At 35.9% G+C, this 18187-nt stretch overlaps 3 protein-coding genes across 7 annotated transcripts; 2 read left to right on the top strand and 1 right to left on the bottom strand.

The window, feature by feature from the left end:
* The first annotated feature begins 2158 nt into the window (after window positions 1-2158).
* Window positions 2159-5863, top strand: LOC127959844 (formylglycine-generating enzyme-like). 3 transcript variants are annotated; one of them, XM_052559233.1, is made up of 9 exons: window positions 2159-2507; window positions 2876-3049; window positions 3129-3203; window positions 3970-4052; window positions 4211-4345; window positions 4422-4536; window positions 4641-4754; window positions 4866-4925; window positions 5525-5863. In XM_052559233.1, exons 1-9 carry the CDS (start codon window positions 2253-2255, stop codon window positions 5624-5626), a joined length of 1113 nt encoding a protein of 370 aa, XP_052415193.1. In that variant the 5' UTR covers window positions 2159-2252; the 3' UTR covers window positions 5627-5863. The 3 variants fall into 3 exon arrangements, with proteins under 3 accessions (XP_052415193.1, XP_052415194.1, XP_052415195.1); XM_052559234.1 differs by having other exon boundaries at window positions 2166-2507; window positions 4211-4333; XM_052559235.1 differs by having other exon boundaries at window positions 2355-2502.
* A 53-nt stretch (window positions 5864-5916) lies between these two features.
* On the bottom strand, window positions 5917-12514 carry LOC127959846 (uridylate-specific endoribonuclease A-like). 3 transcript variants are annotated; one of them, XM_052559236.1, is made up of 9 exons: window positions 12335-12514; window positions 9511-9918; window positions 8989-9114; window positions 7806-7962; window positions 7498-7697; window positions 6721-6834; window positions 6535-6641; window positions 6283-6425; window positions 5917-6154 (listed from the first exon to the last, which is right to left on the bottom strand). In XM_052559236.1, the coding sequence occupies exons 2-9, from the start codon at window positions 9569-9571 to the stop codon at window positions 6040-6042; spliced, it is 1023 nt and encodes a 340-aa protein (XP_052415196.1). In that variant the 5' UTR covers window positions 9572-9918; window positions 12335-12514; the 3' UTR covers window positions 5917-6039. The 3 variants fall into 3 exon arrangements, with proteins under 3 accessions (XP_052415196.1, XP_052415197.1, XP_052415198.1); XM_052559237.1 differs by having other exon boundaries at window positions 8989-9096; window positions 12335-12513; XM_052559238.1 differs by lacking the exon at window positions 8989-9114 and having other exon boundaries at window positions 12335-12513.
* Window positions 12515-12983: 469 nt separating this feature from the next.
* Window positions 12984-15820, top strand: LOC127959843 (elongation factor Ts, mitochondrial). The gene is made up of 6 exons (XM_052559232.1): window positions 12984-13152; window positions 13431-13583; window positions 13924-14052; window positions 14131-14247; window positions 14337-14418; window positions 15070-15820. The coding sequence occupies exons 1-6, from the start codon at window positions 13105-13107 to the stop codon at window positions 15459-15461; spliced, it is 921 nt and encodes a 306-aa protein (XP_052415192.1). The 5' UTR covers window positions 12984-13104; the 3' UTR covers window positions 15462-15820.
* The last annotated feature ends 2367 nt before the right edge of the window (window positions 15821-18187 follow it).

Here is an 18187-nt window from a genome sequence, read left to right as displayed (position 1 = left end):
AAAGACTCAATTACGGGACACAGGGGCTGCAACATGTACTGATATATATATATATATATATATATATATATATATATATATATATATATATATATATATATATATATATATATATATACGCGGATCTCAAACTATTTAAGTGTGTATACTGTTGAGTTGATGCCATTTTAATTGCTTTAGAATGGGTTGAACAAAATAAATTGGACAAAACACTTGAAACCATCAAGAGCTGCTTTATGAAATTATGGTTACTTACTTGAGAATTAAGCAGAACAGTGCAGAGGCTGTATTAATGTGGATTCCTGCACATAAAGGAATAATGGGAAAGGAGAGAGTTGACAGATTAGCCAAACTAGCGATTAAAAAAGCAACTATAGACACAAACATAAAGCTGTCGAGATCAGAAGGGAAGAGAATTGTTTGGGAAAGAGTTATTAAGGAATGTCAGAAGCAATGGGATCAAAAAACAAAAGGACAACATCTATACTTGTTTTTTTTTTTAAAGAGTTGTTATTGTGGAAAGCAGAGGGGTAAAATAGGAGACAGCAAACAATAATGAACAGACTAAGAATAAGACACAGTAAATTAAATAGCGCACTCATTATTATAGGAAAGCCAACTGGATTCTGTGATCAGTGTCAAACCTTGGAAACAGTTGAGCATGTGATTACTGTGTGTAGGAAATATGAAACTGAGAGAAAGATAATAATAAAAGAAACGGAAAGTGTAGGACTAACTGGACATGGAAGGAAATATCTGTTCTGCTTCCTTAAAAATACAAGACTGATGACAAGGATTCAATGTTGTAATTGGTGTAGATGGCAGTAATGCAACTTCTAGGATGCAAGGAACGGGCGACATATGTCAGCTGACTAAGCCCATGACTCTTTTTAATCTCAAATTATATGGACATGTTCTGGAGAAAGTAGAGCCCTTTATGTTTTTGGGTGTCATTTTTGATGCTAGGTTAACATAGACAGGTCACATAGAGAAAGTTATTGTAAAGTGTAAAAAAGTATTAAATGTGATGAGGTGTCTGACAGGAGTGGAGTGGGGCGTGAGCACTGATTAAGTCTTTTATAGATTATGGTTGTATATTACATTGAGATGCAGCAAGAACTACACTGGCTAAATTGGAAGTAATATAAACCCAAGCACTTAGGATAGTGGGGCTTTTCGGACATCACCAGCAGTGGCATTGCAAGTAGAGATGGGTGAGATTCCTTTACATTCAAGGAGGGAACAGTTGGCAGCTAACTATTGGGCAAAGCTACGAGCACATGGTAGGTCCCACCCCACTCTAGTAGTAATGCAGGTATGATGGGAGCATGAAAGGATTAAAAGTCAGGGTTTTGGATGGATATGTGGTGCTATTGAAAACTGCCAACACATGTGGGGGTTAAAGGAAATGAAATGGCAAGATAATATGTTGAAATATCAATCTCAGTAAATAAAGCTTGATAGAAAATTAGATAGAAATTATGAAAAAGTGGAAGAGTAGTTGGGATAGAGAGACATTTATATAGATTACAAAAAAGTTGGGAAAGGGAAGATTGCTGGAAGGAATCGAAGGAAAGAAATAATTTTCGCTATAGGCTAGGGATTGGACATTGTGGGTTAAATAAGTGCTTTGTGCTTGCACATCTTAGGTAAGCATATATCAGGAAGATGTGAATTTTGTGACCGTATTGAATCTGTTGAACATGCGGTAGCCTACTTGAATGCCAAAAATATGAGAGAGAAAGGATAAAGATGAAAGAAAACATAAGGAACTTGGGAGTGCAAAGAAATTCATTTAAGGAACTTCTTCATGGGAAAAAACTTAAAATGATATTAGCACTCATTTATCTCGCTTCCTGAAGGACACTGGTATAGCAAATAGGATATAGAATACAGATTTGGAAATCATTATTATTAATTAAAGGGGAGGGGTAGAAGAGCTTTAGAAGTCGCTCTTCTATTACAGTTTAGCTCTGTCTAGCTCCAAAACAGTAGATGGCATTAATGCACCGTTGAAGTTGAATGGCAACTTCCTTAAAGGAACAAAGAACAATAAGAAGCCATGACGCTTTCCCTGGGTTGCCAAGTCCGCGGTATTCCCGCGAAATTTGTTTACTTAACACACTTTTGCCTTGTTGTATTCGGTTAGAATTTTTGTTGTTGAGAAGCAGACGCTTCAAAAGCTGTGTAAACCTGGCAACCCTGCTCTTTTTCGGACGTGCGGTTCACCATGAGCAGAGTTGACACTGGCTATGGCATCAACACTAATCGGTTCTGTAGTTTTATTTCTCTGCATTTTAGCAGTTCATGGTGATCTAGACGACATCGTGCTCGAGCAGCAGCCGTCGGAGTCACAGGGCACGGGTTGTGGTTGTCAGGGACTGAAAAGGGATGTAACTGTTGATGTAAGAGATGAAAACAAACTGGAACATCACGACGGTGAAAATATATATTCCAGAACAGCAAACGAAAGTCCACACGAGACAGAGCATGATATACGCAGTAAGGTTGGTTTGTTCCATTTATCACTTGTGTTTGCAGTTATCATACTCCTGACGAGTAAAGTGTTGTTTCATACTGTTTTTGTAAAATACAAAAGGAGAATTTAAAATTTGTATAAAAAAGTATATTGCATTTAAATTAAATTCTCTACATGTAATCCACATGCTTTTTGTGTGGAACATAATTCAGTTGAAAAAATCTCACTTGACAGCCTTTCACTTTCATTATACAGACATAGACATTCTGCTATAAATAACTTTCATGTAAAACAAATAAATAATAATATACGTTTAAAAATACATGATGATAAATATGTATTCTTATTTTTGATTAATTATTGTTTTAAGACATTGTTTATGTTGTGTGTGTGTAGCTGGTGCTGCTGCAGGGAGGTTGGTTTATGATGGGAACGGATGACCCAGGAATACCACAGGACGGAGAGGGACCACAGAGGAGAGTGAGGCAGGACCCTTTTTACATTGAAGAGCATGAAGTCACAAACCAGCAGTTCCAACACTTCACCAACCAGACAGGATACATCACTGAGGTAAATAACAACCATTCACTGGGCTATAAGACAAATAATCAATATACACACTCGCTCAATCAGCTACCTGTATCTATAGGCTGAGCGTTTTGGAGACTCCTTTGTTTTTGAGGGACTGCTGAGTGAGGAGGTGAAGAGCACTCTGTCAAGTGCGGTGAGAAATACATACACATACATTTTAACTATTCTGTTAACTTTATTGTTAGTTTAGTATCGGGTATAAAATATATTTACATTTCAAAGACCACAAAATTATTTATTTGTTACCCATCCATCCTAGTACATCCATGCATCTTACTCAATTCTATTCCATTATCATCTATAGGACAACTGTTTATACAATTTATTTATTTGCAAAAAAAAAAAAAAAATGTTGTTTCTTTTTGTCTATGTTGTTGTCTCTGTGCACTGGAAGCTTATGACACTAAAACAAATTCCTTGTATGCGCAAGCATACTTGGCAATAAAGCTCTTTCTAATTTCTGATTTTTGATTTAACAAAGACCACGAACGAGAGCAACACTCTCGTTCACAGCGCCGTCAAAATAAAAGTCCTGCCTTGAACGCATCGGCCAAACAGAAAAACTTATCAGGCGATGCCTATATTTAAAAAATGTCAAACATCGTCCAGTATGTCAGTCGACCACTAAATAATATTTCACATTTTTTATTTACAGTAATTTAGATCAAATGAATGGACCTAAATTAAAAAAATATATATACCCAAAAATGTTTGTGGGTAAAACTGAATTGAATTCATGAGGGTGGCCAAAGAACAGAATGTCTTGGAAAGACTGGAAATGTTAAAAATGAATTAAAAATATAGTGAAGTAATGAGCCCATCTCTTTGTGCCTGCATGAACTATTTCTAGATAAATAAGCTGCACTTCACTTTGTCAAGTGTATAATTATGGTCAGTAGGTGGCTGCTGCTCCTTGGTGGTCACCAGTGAAAGGTGCAGACTGGAGACACCCAGAAGGACCAGATTCAACCATAGAGCACAGGTAAATGAATAAATACATAAAAAAATTTATACCACATGAGCAAGTACTGGATGATTGTAATACATGACCAGTAATACTGTACAATCAGATTATATGTTTTCAAATCATACACCTTATTAGAAGTCATAATTTTAAACATAATCTCTGTTCTTATCTAGGATGAGTCACCCTGTGCTACATGTATCATGGAGTGATGCACAGGCGTACTGTCAATGGGCCAAACGCAGACTTCCTACCGAAGCTGAGTGGGAGTTGGCCTGTAGAGGAGGATTGCAGGATAGGTGTGTGTGTGTGTGTCGGTCTGTTTTGTTCATTGTTTTTCCATTTGAATGTCTTTTTAACCTATTCTTTATCTGTCAATCTTGTTAGGCTGTACCCATGGGGAAATAAACTAATGCCCAGAGGGCTGCACTATGCTAACCTGTGGCAAGGAGATTTCCCTAACCACAACACAGCAGAGGACGGCTATGCTAACACATCACCGGTAACACAAAGTAGCCCTTTATCCTGATTTACATGTTTACTGGGTTATAGATTAAGAGAGGAGAAATGACAGAACTCTGACTGGTTACTTGGTGTTTTGGGCAGGTTATGTCATTTCCTGCAAATGGCTTTGGGCTGTATGACATGGTGGGAAACGCATGGGAGTGGACATCAGACTGGTGGAATGTGCATCACACTACAGAAGACAAGTACAACCCTGTAAGATTAATATGAGTGAACTATTCTCACATCCATAAATTACAGGTCTTTTATTTATGCATATAAGGCTGTTCATGTGTTAAACCCTTACCCTTATGACTCCTTTCATAGAAAGGACCAGAAACAGGGACAGACAGAGTCAAGAAAGGAGGATCCTACATGTGCCACAAGGTAAAACATAAACAAAGCCATCTAATGTATGACTGACATTAGCGCATTGGGGTTATTGATGTGTGGGATATTTTATGTTAGCTAACATTGTCAAAATGTTATACTTTTATATAGCAAAAAAGACATGTTACAACAGTAAAGACATGTTACAAAAGATTTCTATTTTAAATAAATGCTGCTCTTTTAAAGTTTCTATTTATCAAGGAATCCTGAAAAAAATTATAATGTTTCCACAAAATTATTAAACCACAAAACTGCTTTCAACATAGATATAAGAACGAATATTACTTAGGCAGGAAATCATCATAATATAATGATTTATCAAAATCATGTGACACTGAAGACAAGTAATGGCTGCTGAAAATTCAGCTTTGCCATTACAGCAAGAAATTGTTTTTTTTTGTGTGTGTTTTTTTAATCAAATAAAAGCAGCTTTGGTTAATATTAGAGGCTTCAAAAAGTTTTAAAGCTAGTATGCACATTATATATGCCTAATACATAGAGGAAAATTGGACATTGTAAGAGTAAAATACAACATTCATCTGTAAGCTTTTATACAACTTGTTTACATACATGTTAACAGATTTTTCTCTCTGTAGTCTTACTGCTACAGATACAGGTGTGCAGCCCGTAGTCAAAATACTCCGGACAGTTCTGCCTCTAATCTGGGCTTCCGCTGCGCCGCTGACGCTGAGTCATAACCTCGAACATCTGGTCTATCACTGTCATACACTTGAAATCTAGAAGGATTTTGTATTTTATGAAAGTAAAGCCATTTGTGAGAGTTTGTTGTTTTTTATTTCTGTTCTTTATTTTATTTTTTGTTGTATAATAACAGAATGTGATTCTATCCTGAAAATGGTTTTAAATCAAATATAAAAATTCTAAGAAAATATGTGACCTACAAATTTGCTTAATAAATTGAAAGTTGTAGCTAACGAGAGTGTGAAAGAACATTATTATGTATTAGTAAAAAACACAGAAAGGAAGGGCATTTTTCTTTTGTGTTTTATTTGGTCCAACAATAACCTCGAACAACCAAGAGAATAATTAAGATTGCATATGAGTTGTTTTGGTTGTAAGTCTGTTGATGCTGATGCACAGATGACGGGAATCATGGTGTGGCAGGGTAAGCGGAGGCAATGTACTTCTTTCCATCCCCATAGCTGCTGTTGTCCCATGTATAGGTCTGAATGCCCAGAGTCTGTCCTCCCAGACTCACATAACACCTGAGAATAGTCAAAAAGATGAGAACATAAATCTGATTTACTCAGATAAACAAAGTGAGTTTCATTTGATGAATGACCGGATGGAGGAATAAATGTGCATAGGCAGACAACAAATAATTACAACTTACTTCTTGCCAGGGCGGGTGATGTAGCAGAGACTGTATATAGCAAGATCAAATTCAGGACTAGAGCCGATAAAGGCAGAACCAACCTCTTTGAAATATCCATCCCATTCAAACTGCATTCCCAATACATCAGGATATGTGGTCCACTAAGAGAGGGGAGAAACTTGACTTTTACTAAATCAAAATGTGTAATACAAGTAGACATCCAGACTGTTTTACTGGTTTGATTTGATTCATATGCTCAGTTGTACTCACAGGGCCATTAAAACTATGGCTGTAGTAATTTAGGAGTCCCTGTTTCTCATTCAGATACAACTGCAGCCAGTTGTGGAAACCAGACACCTTTCCACCCTTAATTTCCCCTGTTGACACAATACATGTCAGCCAAAAAGAGATAAAAAGCAGTTTGATAGCCAATCAAATGTGCAATCACACTCTGACCTGCAAAGATGTGCTCAAACCCACTGGAGTCCAGTTTGCCACTAGATCGAGAGTAAAGCCCAAACCACATCATCTTCAGATCCTGGATAAACTCGCTCTGAGATGAGTATATACCTGAAAACCAGCGGCTTTTAAATTCAAATATTTTGCATGATCTGTTTACATTGATTTTTAACGACTGTCATGTTGCAACACAAAATGATAGCAGTCATTAAATTGTTTTCTTCTAGTAATTCACCATTCAGAAGTTTGGTATTGGTAAGTTTTTTTTTTTTTTTTTGATAAAAGTATCTTATGCTCACGGCAGATACATTTCTTTGATCAAAGTTACAGTAAAAACAGTAATATTGTGGAATTTTATCACAATTCAAAAGATCTTTTCTATTTTAATATATTAAAAAATATAATTTATTCCTGTGATGTCATTACTTCAGTTTTCAATGTCACGTGATGTTTCAGAAATTGTTCTTATATACTGATTTGCTCCTCAAGACACGGTTCTTATTATAAGCAATGTTGAGAGAATTTTATTCAAAACAAATCTTCAACATTGTCTTTACTGTCTCTCAAAAAAAAAAAAAAAGATCCTGCTTTATAGATAAAATGAAATTCTAAAAAAAGAAAAAAAAAATACTGACCCCAAACCTATGAATGGTAATGTAGAATTTTAAAATCTTATTTAATAAATACTAAAACAGGTAAAATCTCAATATTTTTATCACAATGATGTCACTGTCAAAAGGTACAAAACAAAAAGAGTTTTGGGGTCACATATACCTTTGGAGTGGAGGAAATTGTAAAGCTCCCTGCCCACATCAGTATTCATGGTCTGTTGGAGGAAAGTGTCCTGCTCCTGCACTTCCTGTGAGGGCACATCCTCCACTTCCCCTGTCACCCTTCTATAGTTGTCTAATAGATTCAGCAGAGCTTTATATGTGGGCTTGGAGAGCAAAGTACTACTCACTTGCTTGAACAGTCTAAGAGAGAACGAGCACATTAGAATACATGATAATAACATGGATGTATGTTTATATATATATATACTGTGTATATGTGGTTATCTATGTGTGCAGTCTTTGTCTTACGGGCGAGATGAGGCGTCATCCCTGGAGCCGGTCTCAGATGAAGAGATCAGTGTCTGAGGATCAATAACCAGTTCTGAGGTTGTGGCCCTGTTATGGTCTAACTTGTACAGCGTCTCAGACAGAGACTTGATCTCAGCATCAGAGACACTGGCTAATGCTTGGGAGGGGAAAAGGATGAAGAAAGAGTTAGTGCAAGAAAAATCCTGAGCAAAATGAAAGAATAAAAGATGAGGAAAAACTATAACAGTAATAACTGCAATGATGTTAACCAAGCAATTACTGCAATTATAATTTCAAATTTCAACATTCAGTTTCTATAATTGGAAATGTGTTGTCTCAGTAGTCAAGAAAACACTGTTAATTGTCAGTCAAAAGTCTGAACATGTTCAGTGTCTGTAACTGTAAATCTAACTAGATTTAAGTTTCGTATTGTTTTTGTTTTTATACGTTTGTGTGGCAATCCTGGGTGTAATGCAGATTTGTGCTGTTGACAGCTATACCGTAACAGCAATTAACTGAACTTACACCAGATTTATTTCACCTGTATAGCATTTAGAAATAATAAAGAAATAATAAAGAAATCATGTTGTAAGAAAATAAATAAATACATGAAAGTTCCTTTTCTCTGAATAGTATTTCAAGTGTTCTTCATACAAATAACTAAACTGATCGATTACGGAATAGGAAATGTGGTGTTTAGCAATTTCTAATGAATTTTGATATTAAGTGTGTGTGAATCTATAGAAGTAGACAAAGCTGAGTTTCATGCCATTTTTGGGATTCAAAATGTACAGGACTCGGGGTCAATGAGTAACTTATCTCAGATAACCCCCTAATATTTAGAACAAAATCTATCTACTATTTTTATTCCTGTTATAAAACCCTGATTTGCCCCACATGACCTTGAGCATTGTATTGTATTTAAGAGACGAATAAAACATGTTTGTTTAGAGTTACTTTGAAGGATTCATTAGAGTATGTGTTTCTTCGGATTCATGATTCGTTTGTGCATTTTGTCTAATTGAACACAGACAAGGAGTATTACATTTTTTTAACTACCTATACACTCTCAGAAAAGGTACAAAGATGGCCCTGTTTGCCTTTATACTGATACCACCCCAATGACAGCTTTGTACCTTTTTTATGAGAATGATTCTGTAAAAACACAGATTTTGACGCTCACCTCGACGACCACACTGTTTTTTATAGTCATCACAGCAGTCCTCAAGCTTCTGACATTGTGAATCGATGTGGCAGTCGTTCAAAGAATTGTGGGGCTCTCCACATCTTCCTTTAAAAGAGAGTGAGCCTTGAAGGAGGTGAGATATATTTCACATGCTGACTGCTAAAGCGTCATTTTATGTGAAATAAAACATCTAGCACCCAGAGGCATGTCAGTATCCTATTATTTTTACTAGTAATGGTCAGTAGTATGAATTCAGTGAAGAACAATTAGACACAAGGCAGAGAATTTGATTACGGAGATTTGGGTATAAATAATTAGGAGAAAAAAATGAATGAAATAGGAGAAAGTCAGTATCATAATTTCACACTTAGAGAAGTCCAGAGAATCTGACAACGAGAGAGAAGGAGCACTATTTGCATTAGGATAACTATGCTGTACAAGAACCAAAGGTAGCCTACATGAACATGTTCAGTTTAACTGATTGAACAATCAGGATGGAAACTGAAGGTATGAACTTACCGCTGTAGCCCTGAGAGATCAGGGTGATGGTGAGAAAGAGGATGAGGGTGATCTTCATCATGGATTTCAGGCGATTTAGATGCACAAACTACAGATTTGGTTTTGTGCGGGTCGGTTTATATTAGCTCAGTAAAGTTGAAGGAACTCCTCCCATGCATCAACACTTTTGTGTTGTGATAATGACTACTGATATTTAATAATAAAGCACTTAGATGACTCAATTCATACTTTTGATGTGTACTATGAGCAAAAAGGCAGTTTTGGGAGTGGTGCAGATGATTACAAAGAGGAAGTCTGTAATCCAAATATAAAATAAAATAAATGAATCTCTGTTCCTCTTTTTCAGTCAGCTGGTCCAAAATCTTTTGAGAACAGTTCTCGTTTTCAGGCTCCAGAAATGGTAAACACCTGGTGAAAAAGATGAATATACCATTTATATAGAATATACTAATTTAATACAATCTTCCGTGTATCATGGCAATTTCATGGTCTGGTCCATCTGCTAAGAATGTGTTCTTGTCAAGAAAGTGTTCGATGAAATACACAAACATTCAGAAGACCAGGTGGTAAGCATTCACACGGCAGTCACTATACTCTTGTCAAAGTGTTTCTTTTTTTATCTCCATGTCGGAGTAGAGCTGACATATTCTTCTTCTTTTGAATTGTAGAGTTGTTTTTTTCCCATATTGTACAGCATTTTGGAATCAATTCAAGTTGTTTTTAAATTTGTCAAAAGGGTCAATTTATTGAAGCTGTGATTTATACATTAGCTCAAAAGCTAAATACATAAGCTTTTCATTGAAGTATTGAAGTTTGTTATGATATGACAATATTTGGCTTAGATACAACTATTTTAAATCTGGAATCTGAGGGCGCAAACAAATAAATTTTTTTTTTGAGAAAATCGCCTTTAAAATTGTCCAAATGCATATAAATAATCAAAAATTAAGTTTTTATATATTTACAGTAGAAAATTTACTAAGTAATTTCCTGGATCTTTATTTAATATTCTAATGATTTTCTGCATAAAAAAAAATTAGCGATAGTTGATTTGGTTCAAAATAATTCAGACTAACTGATATAAGCCTGGCTTATTTGGTAAACTTTATTTTTGTTACAGGCCACTGGTGATAGTATTGTTATTATTATTTGAGCAGGTCGATGCATTTTTTTCTGTATACATTGTATACATTATTTGCAGAGGTGGGTAGAGTACCAAAAACTGTACTAAAGTAAGAGTAAAAGTACTTTTAGTAATAAAAGTAATATTTACTCAAGTAAAAGTACTAGTCTGAGTAGTTACTTGAGTAATAGTAAAAAAGTATCGGATAAAAAATCTACTCAAGTAGTTAGTTACTAGTTACTTTGGGTCATATATACTGAGTCTATTTTTATTTAGATATATAGATAAAATGTAATGTATGTGTGTGTGTGTGTATAAATAAATATATATATTTATTTTATATGTATTTCATCAGCCTTTACTCCAGTCTTCAATGTCACATAATCCTTCAGAAATCATTCCAATATGTTGATTTATCAATGGTGTTCTTTTTATCTTTCTATTCATCAAATAATCCTAAACAAAATCTCACAGGTTCCAAAAAAATATTAAGCAGCAAAACGGTTTCCAGCACTGGTAATAAATCAATATATTAGATTTATATTTTGAAGGATCATAACTCTGAAAACTGGAGTAACAGCTGATGAAAATTCGGATTTGCATCACGAAATAAATTCTATATGTATTATATATGTATAAATACCCTCTGACACAAAGAAGACTGAAAACTCCTAACATAACCGATAAGTTACTGAACATCTGAACATAACGAACTAAATGCACAATGACGGATCTTCTTTCATCTGTTCTGCAAAATGTAAACAAATGTATATTTCTGCAAGCGTCAATATTGTGGACATATCATCATTAATTGTGTCTAGGCATAGGGGGGTTGTGACACACAGCAGCAGTATTTTTTATTTTTATTAGAAAAATTCCCAGAAGCATGAACTATATAATGAAATATCTGGATTCTTACTTTTCATAAATTGTTAATGATAATATGCGATGGTCAAAGTAGCCTAATTATGTAATTTATTATAAAAACCTGTCTGTTTACTTAAGTAATATAGGTGTCAAGCCATAAAATATTTTTAATACGGCTTACTCTATACTAAATGTGAATTTAACATTGAAAGTCAATGTGTTATAAAAACTGCTACTAATCTTTTATTGTTCAGAAATAGAGCAAATAACATTTACATTATCAAAGATAATTTTCACTGACAGTCTATCAATCACTCTCAGAAACTCCCATCAAAATCAGTGAACCTGTTAACACTGTGAAATCAATATCTTATTTACAGATTCGTACACACACACATCTGCACTTTGTTGTTTCTGAAGAGAGAATTCGCCAGAAAGAGGTATTCAGTCAGCTAACGAGTGAGGGAAGCACCGGCATTTTAGCGATGACTCATCGGAACACCTCTGATTGGCCAATGCTTTAACAAGCTCATCAGAATCTTGTGTGATTGGTTATAATGCCCACTGCTGTGAAAACGCGTCTGTCTCTCTGGCTCACCGCCAGCGAGCGAACGCAGATCTGAATTTATCAATTTATCAGCTAATGATATGACTAACGTTAGCTGAGTTCTCACGCCGGTGTGATTGTATCACATATAGAAAATATTAATCGGCTATTTTTTGTCTTTTGGAAGCTGCATTCAACTTGGTTCCCCTCTGTTATAAGTTACACGTACAACAAACTAATGTCATAGTTGTATCGTGTACTGTAATCGAGTGTAGCCCAAGTTATACCTGTTGAACCGTAGACAGCGCACGTGGAGTTCATCCAATACAGATCTTCATTGCAAGCAAATAATAGCCTTTGCAGATTTGCTTTTAATTCAGTGCAAATCCAGTCACGTCTTCAACGCTCTTTATGTTCTTAAACGTTACAACTCTGAGTGAACCGTTTCAAACGCTCAGCGCGCGCGGCAGGATACTGAATGAATCATTCAAACTGATTCACGAACCAATTCACTGGTTAGCCAATTGGTTTGAACAATTCTTTGAACATAATTGACTCAAAAGAATGAATCATTCGCGAATGGGCATCGCTCATTGTCCAGAGAAAAGTAGACGGCGCGTTTGGATCAAACTGAAGCATTTATAACATTTATTGCATTAAGATAAAGTAACGAGAGAAGCGTGACCCACAGTAACGAAGTAAAAGTACAGATTTCCCCCCAAAAAATTACTCAAGTAAGAGTAAAAGTACCCATCTTTAAGTATACTCCAAAAAGTATTAGTTACCCCAAAAAACTACTCAAGTAAATGTAACGAAGTAAATTTAACTCGTTACTATCCACCTCTGATTATTTGCATACCAGTTTCGTTAGGCTTTGTTATTTTCATTTTCGCAGTCGATCGTCAGTAAGCTGCAGTGTGAACTCCTGTGCAGTAGATGGCGCTTTATTGAATTCTATTCTGTTTGACCTTCCTCTCGCTCTGTAGAAAGCGTGCTTCAATGACATTCCAGTTACTGATGTAAGGAAGCTAGTGTCAGTCCTGACGAAGACATAGAAATGGCTTTATATTCTTTATTTCGATCTGTCAGAACAGAAGTAGTCAAGGTGGGCTTTGTCTCATTTGTCATAATTCGCACTCTTATCTTTTAATGTTTTTGGCTGGACGCTTTAGAAGTTGTGATGCTCTTTCCATGACAGTCTGCTTTGATATGAAATACTTGGCTGGTTAATAATAATAATAATAATAGAATTGCTGGTTATTAATACAAAGGCGTGTTCTAAATAACAGATGACAGTATTATATATATCGGATTCCATGCGGCTGTGTAATGTTCTGTAGCATCATTTAATCATGTGTCATTTTTATAATGTGTTGTTCATAGGGATGTGTCCCTCAGCATGTTCAGTCTCTCTTCACCAGCTGCCCAAGTCTAGCAGCAGATAAAGCACTTCTCCTCAAATTACGTAAATCTACAGGCTACACCTTCATCAACTGCAAAAAGGCCCTGGAGAAATTCAACAATGATGTTACACAGGTGTGGTCCATGATTTTGAAAAGATTGCTGTAAAAAGAATGGAGGATCTTATGCAAAATATCTTAAATACATTTTAACCCCTCTACTTGAATTTTTAAAACCACTATATATTTTTTTTCACTAAAAAGTTTTAACAAGTTGCTGTGTATTAACTACAAGTCGTCTGATTTATCAGGCACAAATAGTAAACTCACATCCTTGTCATGGTTGTTGTCATCTCTGTTTATATATATGTATATGATTATGTAATTTAGATGTGTATAAAGTAAGGGTGTGCATGCACAAGCCTGGACTTGGCAAGGATGAGTGATTTATGATTTGCAAAGTTTGATGTTTGTAGGCAGAAAGCTGGCTGCATGAACAAGCCAAAAAAGAGGGCTGGAGCAAAGCGAGTAAACTGGAAGGTCGAAAAACCAAGGAAGGGCTGATTGGTCTCCTTATGGGTGACAATGCTGCTGTCATGATTGAGGTATCTTAACGTGATGTGTAATTTGGTGGACAAAATGATGCAGTGTGACTGACCTAAAATGTATGTTTTTCTTTTCAGATGAACTGTGAGACAGATTTTGTGGCGAGGAATGAGAAATTTCAGCAGTTGGTGAAGGATATTGCTTTGTCTGTATTGGCTCATAACAGCAGCAGAAAACAGACCGGGTATATTAAGGTACATTCATAGTCCTTTTCAGAAATGTGCATTTCTTCCGAATTTTCTGTAACCTCTGAGGCTGACTGCTGATCTGTTCTCTGATTCAGAGTGTGCTGTCTTCTGAGGACATTAGTAAGCTCCACGTTCCTGAGGGACCCTCACTAGCAGATCAGATAGCCTTGACTATAGGTGAGATAAACCATGATATATTGTTTGAGAGTTTGCCTTTTGCATTATATGTCATACCTTTATAAAACAAGGCTATGATTTCTTGCTACTTAAAGTGACCCCAAAAGGTATAAATGTACAGTAATGGTCAGAATTAAGGACCCAGTATTTTTTTAAAAGCATACAGTAAAGGTTCATTAAATTAGTCAAAAGTAACAAAAACGATATTTACAATATTACAAAAAATCAGTTTCAAATAAATGCTGTAATTTCTTTTCAACAAATAATCCTGCAACTGTTTTCACCTGCAACTGCTTTTTATTTTAAAATGTATTAAAATAGAAAACTTTTATAATTAATATTACACAATAATACTATTTTACAGAATTTTCTATCATATAAACACAGCACAATTGTGCACAAGGAAACATCAGAACATCTTACAGAGCCCCAACATGAATGTTCTGTGTTGTACAAGAAATAATATAATTACATGATGTGGTTATATATTATTTATCATGAAGTCATTATATCTTCACAACATGAGTTACACTTGTAAGCAATTTTAACATACCCCTGTCTGTTGGCTACCTTCTAATAATTAAAATATGACAAGAAAAATAACTTTCCTCATTCTCATCTCATTTCACTATTCTGTTTGTTCCTCTTCAGGGCGATTAGGTGAGAACATTGGCATGCGGCGGGCCGTGTCACTTGCTGTGCCCTCTGATTGGCATATTGGCTCATACGTTCATGGGGCAGTTCCCGGGCAGGTTGGCATTGAGATGGGGCGCTATGGATCACTAGTTGTGTTTCAAGGTGGACCTAAGGATGGGACGGACACTCTGGGAAGGAAGCTGGGGCAACATATAGTGGGCGAAGCACCCGTTTCTCTTGGCAACATGGATGATATACCATGTGGTGAATCTGAGACGAGACTTTTGCCCCAGGCTTTCCTCCTAGATCCCAAATATACAGTGGGACAGTACCTGACTCTACATAACGCACGTGTGCTAGACTTCATACGCTTTCAGTGTGGAGAGAGCACCAGTCAGGAGGAGTGAACACAGCTGTTTTGAGTGAGAAAATATATTCCTTTAAAGGATCCATCAGCTCGGTTGAAAATCATATTTTTAGTATAAAATTCAGTGTAAAATCTATACTTCTTTAATTTGAACAAAAAACAGGCTCAGATCATATCCATGATATCTCTGCCTACACCCCTCAACCAAAATTCTAGTTTATTCATGAAGTGAATGAAGAAAATTCATTGTAAAGTGGTCTAATAGTCATCGTTGTGACTATGACATGAAATGACATGTTACTGGTAAAAATAATAAAAACAAATCCTCAGATGGGTGAATCTGAAGTTCTGTGCTGGTTCTGTGCCATCACCAAAAAATAAACGTATTGCGATCTGAAATATGGATGTCATAGTTTTGTCATAGATTTTGACCAAATGCCAAGGTTTATAGAGAACCTAGTTAAGCATCTGACCTAGACAAGTGTTATTTCGACAGAATAATTCTGTTAATCTGTGTCTCTTTTTATCTTACACCTTTTACCCCGTGATAATTCAGCTACAAGTTCTGTAATCGAACTCTAAACAGCAATATTAGAAAGGCTCTTAAGCAGCCCTGGATAGGGTATCAGGTTTACTTTACACTTAAAGGGGGGGGTGAAATGCTATTTCATGCATACTGAGTTTTTTACACTGTTAAAGAGTTGGAGTCCCATGCTAAACATGGACAAAGTTTCAAAAATTAAGTTGTACGTTTGAAGGAGTATTTTTGTTCCCAAAATACTCCTTCCGGTTTGTCACAAGTTTCGGAAAGTTTTTTTCGAGTATGGCTCTGTGTGACGTTAGAGGGAGCGGAATTTCCTTATATGGGTCCTAAGGGCACATCTGCCGGAAGAGCGTGCACTCCCGTAGAGCAGAGCAATGAGAGGCTGAGCACAATCACTGATCAGAGCGAGAGCGTCGCGAAATGTCACAAAAGGAGTGTGTTTTTGGTTGCCAGGGCAAGACAACCCTGCACAGATTACCAAAAAAAAAAAAAAACAGCATTAAGGGACCAGTGGATGGAGTTTATTTTTACAGAGCATCAACGGAGTTGTGCAAGTGTTTTTGTTTGTTCCCTGCATTTCGAAGATGCTTGTTTTACAAACAAGGCCCAGTTTGATGACGGATTTGCATATAGTTTATTTCTTAAGGATGATGCAATCCCAACGAAAAAGGGTCACGATCGTGTGTTGGAACCGCAGGCGGTGAGTAAAACTGCTTCAAATATCTCTGCCTCCTTGTTAGTGCGTCCGCCTCCCATGCCGAGAACGGGGTTCGAGCCCCACTCGGAGCGAGTCGTTGCTGCTGCTGCTCTCGTTCAGTTTCAGCCTCGGGATCTGATTCTGGATCATAAATAAACGGCTGAATCTGACTGTAATCCATGGTTTGTTTTGGATGTTTTTTTCCTCACGGTGGTAATGTCACAGCTTCCAAACGCTCTCAACGCAAAAGCTTAATCGCGCTCGTGATTCTTTAGCTCCGCCCACACGTCACGCCTCCAGCCGGTCGTGTTTTCCCGGGAAAAATCGGTACAGACTATCTTTCTCTTATGACTATAATAAAACTAAAGACTTTTGGAGTTATGAAGGATGCAGTAGTACTCTATACGTACTCAAGATTAACAGGATATTGAGTGAAAACGAGCATTTCACCCCCCCCCCCTTAAATGCAGGCAGCATCTAAAAGTTGATTTAATTCGACTATTTATTCTTCTTTTTGGGTAAGACGAATGTTACAACATGCACTCCTATGTACCCTCTTGTTAACCTTTGTGGTCGATTACAAAGCATCAAACTCAGAAAACTAACTTTCATAACTGTTGTTTATTCATCCTAACAAAGCAAGTATTGAATGTGAAAGGATTTTTGTATTAAAGCATATATGGCGTGGACATAAAAACAAGCAAATGACAGAACATTGAAAGAGCTAAATAGCTATATCCGTATTTAAAACAGTTCTTATATTCTAGATGTGCTAATTACCCATCCTTACTGGAACTTTACTGCCATCTAGTGGAGAGCACAATATCATGCGTATGTTTCTAATAATTTCTTTGAAGATCTGTTCAGAAGATATTAGATGACAAAGAGACATGCTTTTTTATTGATATGATGACATTATTTTTTTTATTAACTTGGTAATAATCAAAAACATATATAATATTTTAAATATCAGTTCAAAGATCTTTATGTGGGTTACCTTTTTTGTCAGCTAAATCCCTTTCTCTCTTAATAAAGGTTCTTTATGGTATCACTGCAAAACCCCGTTTTGGAACCATATTTACTTGACAAACCCTTTAAGATTTTAATTTAACATTTGGATGTTCAGGGTTCTGTATTGTCACTAGTGTTTTAGGAAATCCGTTTAGGAACTGAACATTATAATATTAATAATAAACTCATATAAAGCAAAAAAATAAAAATAAATAAATAAATAATAGATAAATAAAAAACAGAAGTATATTACAATTACAAATCAATTGTACTGTAAAATAAAAAAAATAATATTTGAGTATAATTGTGATTTTATTTTACATTAAAATGTAAAGCTGACATATTATGAAGATCTGACTTTTCTGGTTTTAAGTGCGTCGAACCCACAGCCTTGCGCTGCTAACGCAATGCTCTACCACTTGAGCCACAGGAACACTAAATTTAAGTGAAAGGGCTTTTACATTTGTAAGAGAATGAACAAGAAAGCCTTGCACAGACTTAACATGTAAGTTTA

Source organism: Carassius gibelio, chromosome B6 (assembly GCF_023724105.1).
Source record: "Carassius gibelio isolate Cgi1373 ecotype wild population from Czech Republic chromosome B6, carGib1.2-hapl.c, whole genome shotgun sequence".
NCBI classification, from domain to species: Eukaryota; Metazoa; Chordata; class Actinopteri; order Cypriniformes; family Cyprinidae; genus Carassius; species Carassius gibelio.
Note: the sequence above shows the minus strand (reverse complement) of the source record. Positions and strands in the feature narration are given on the sequence as shown.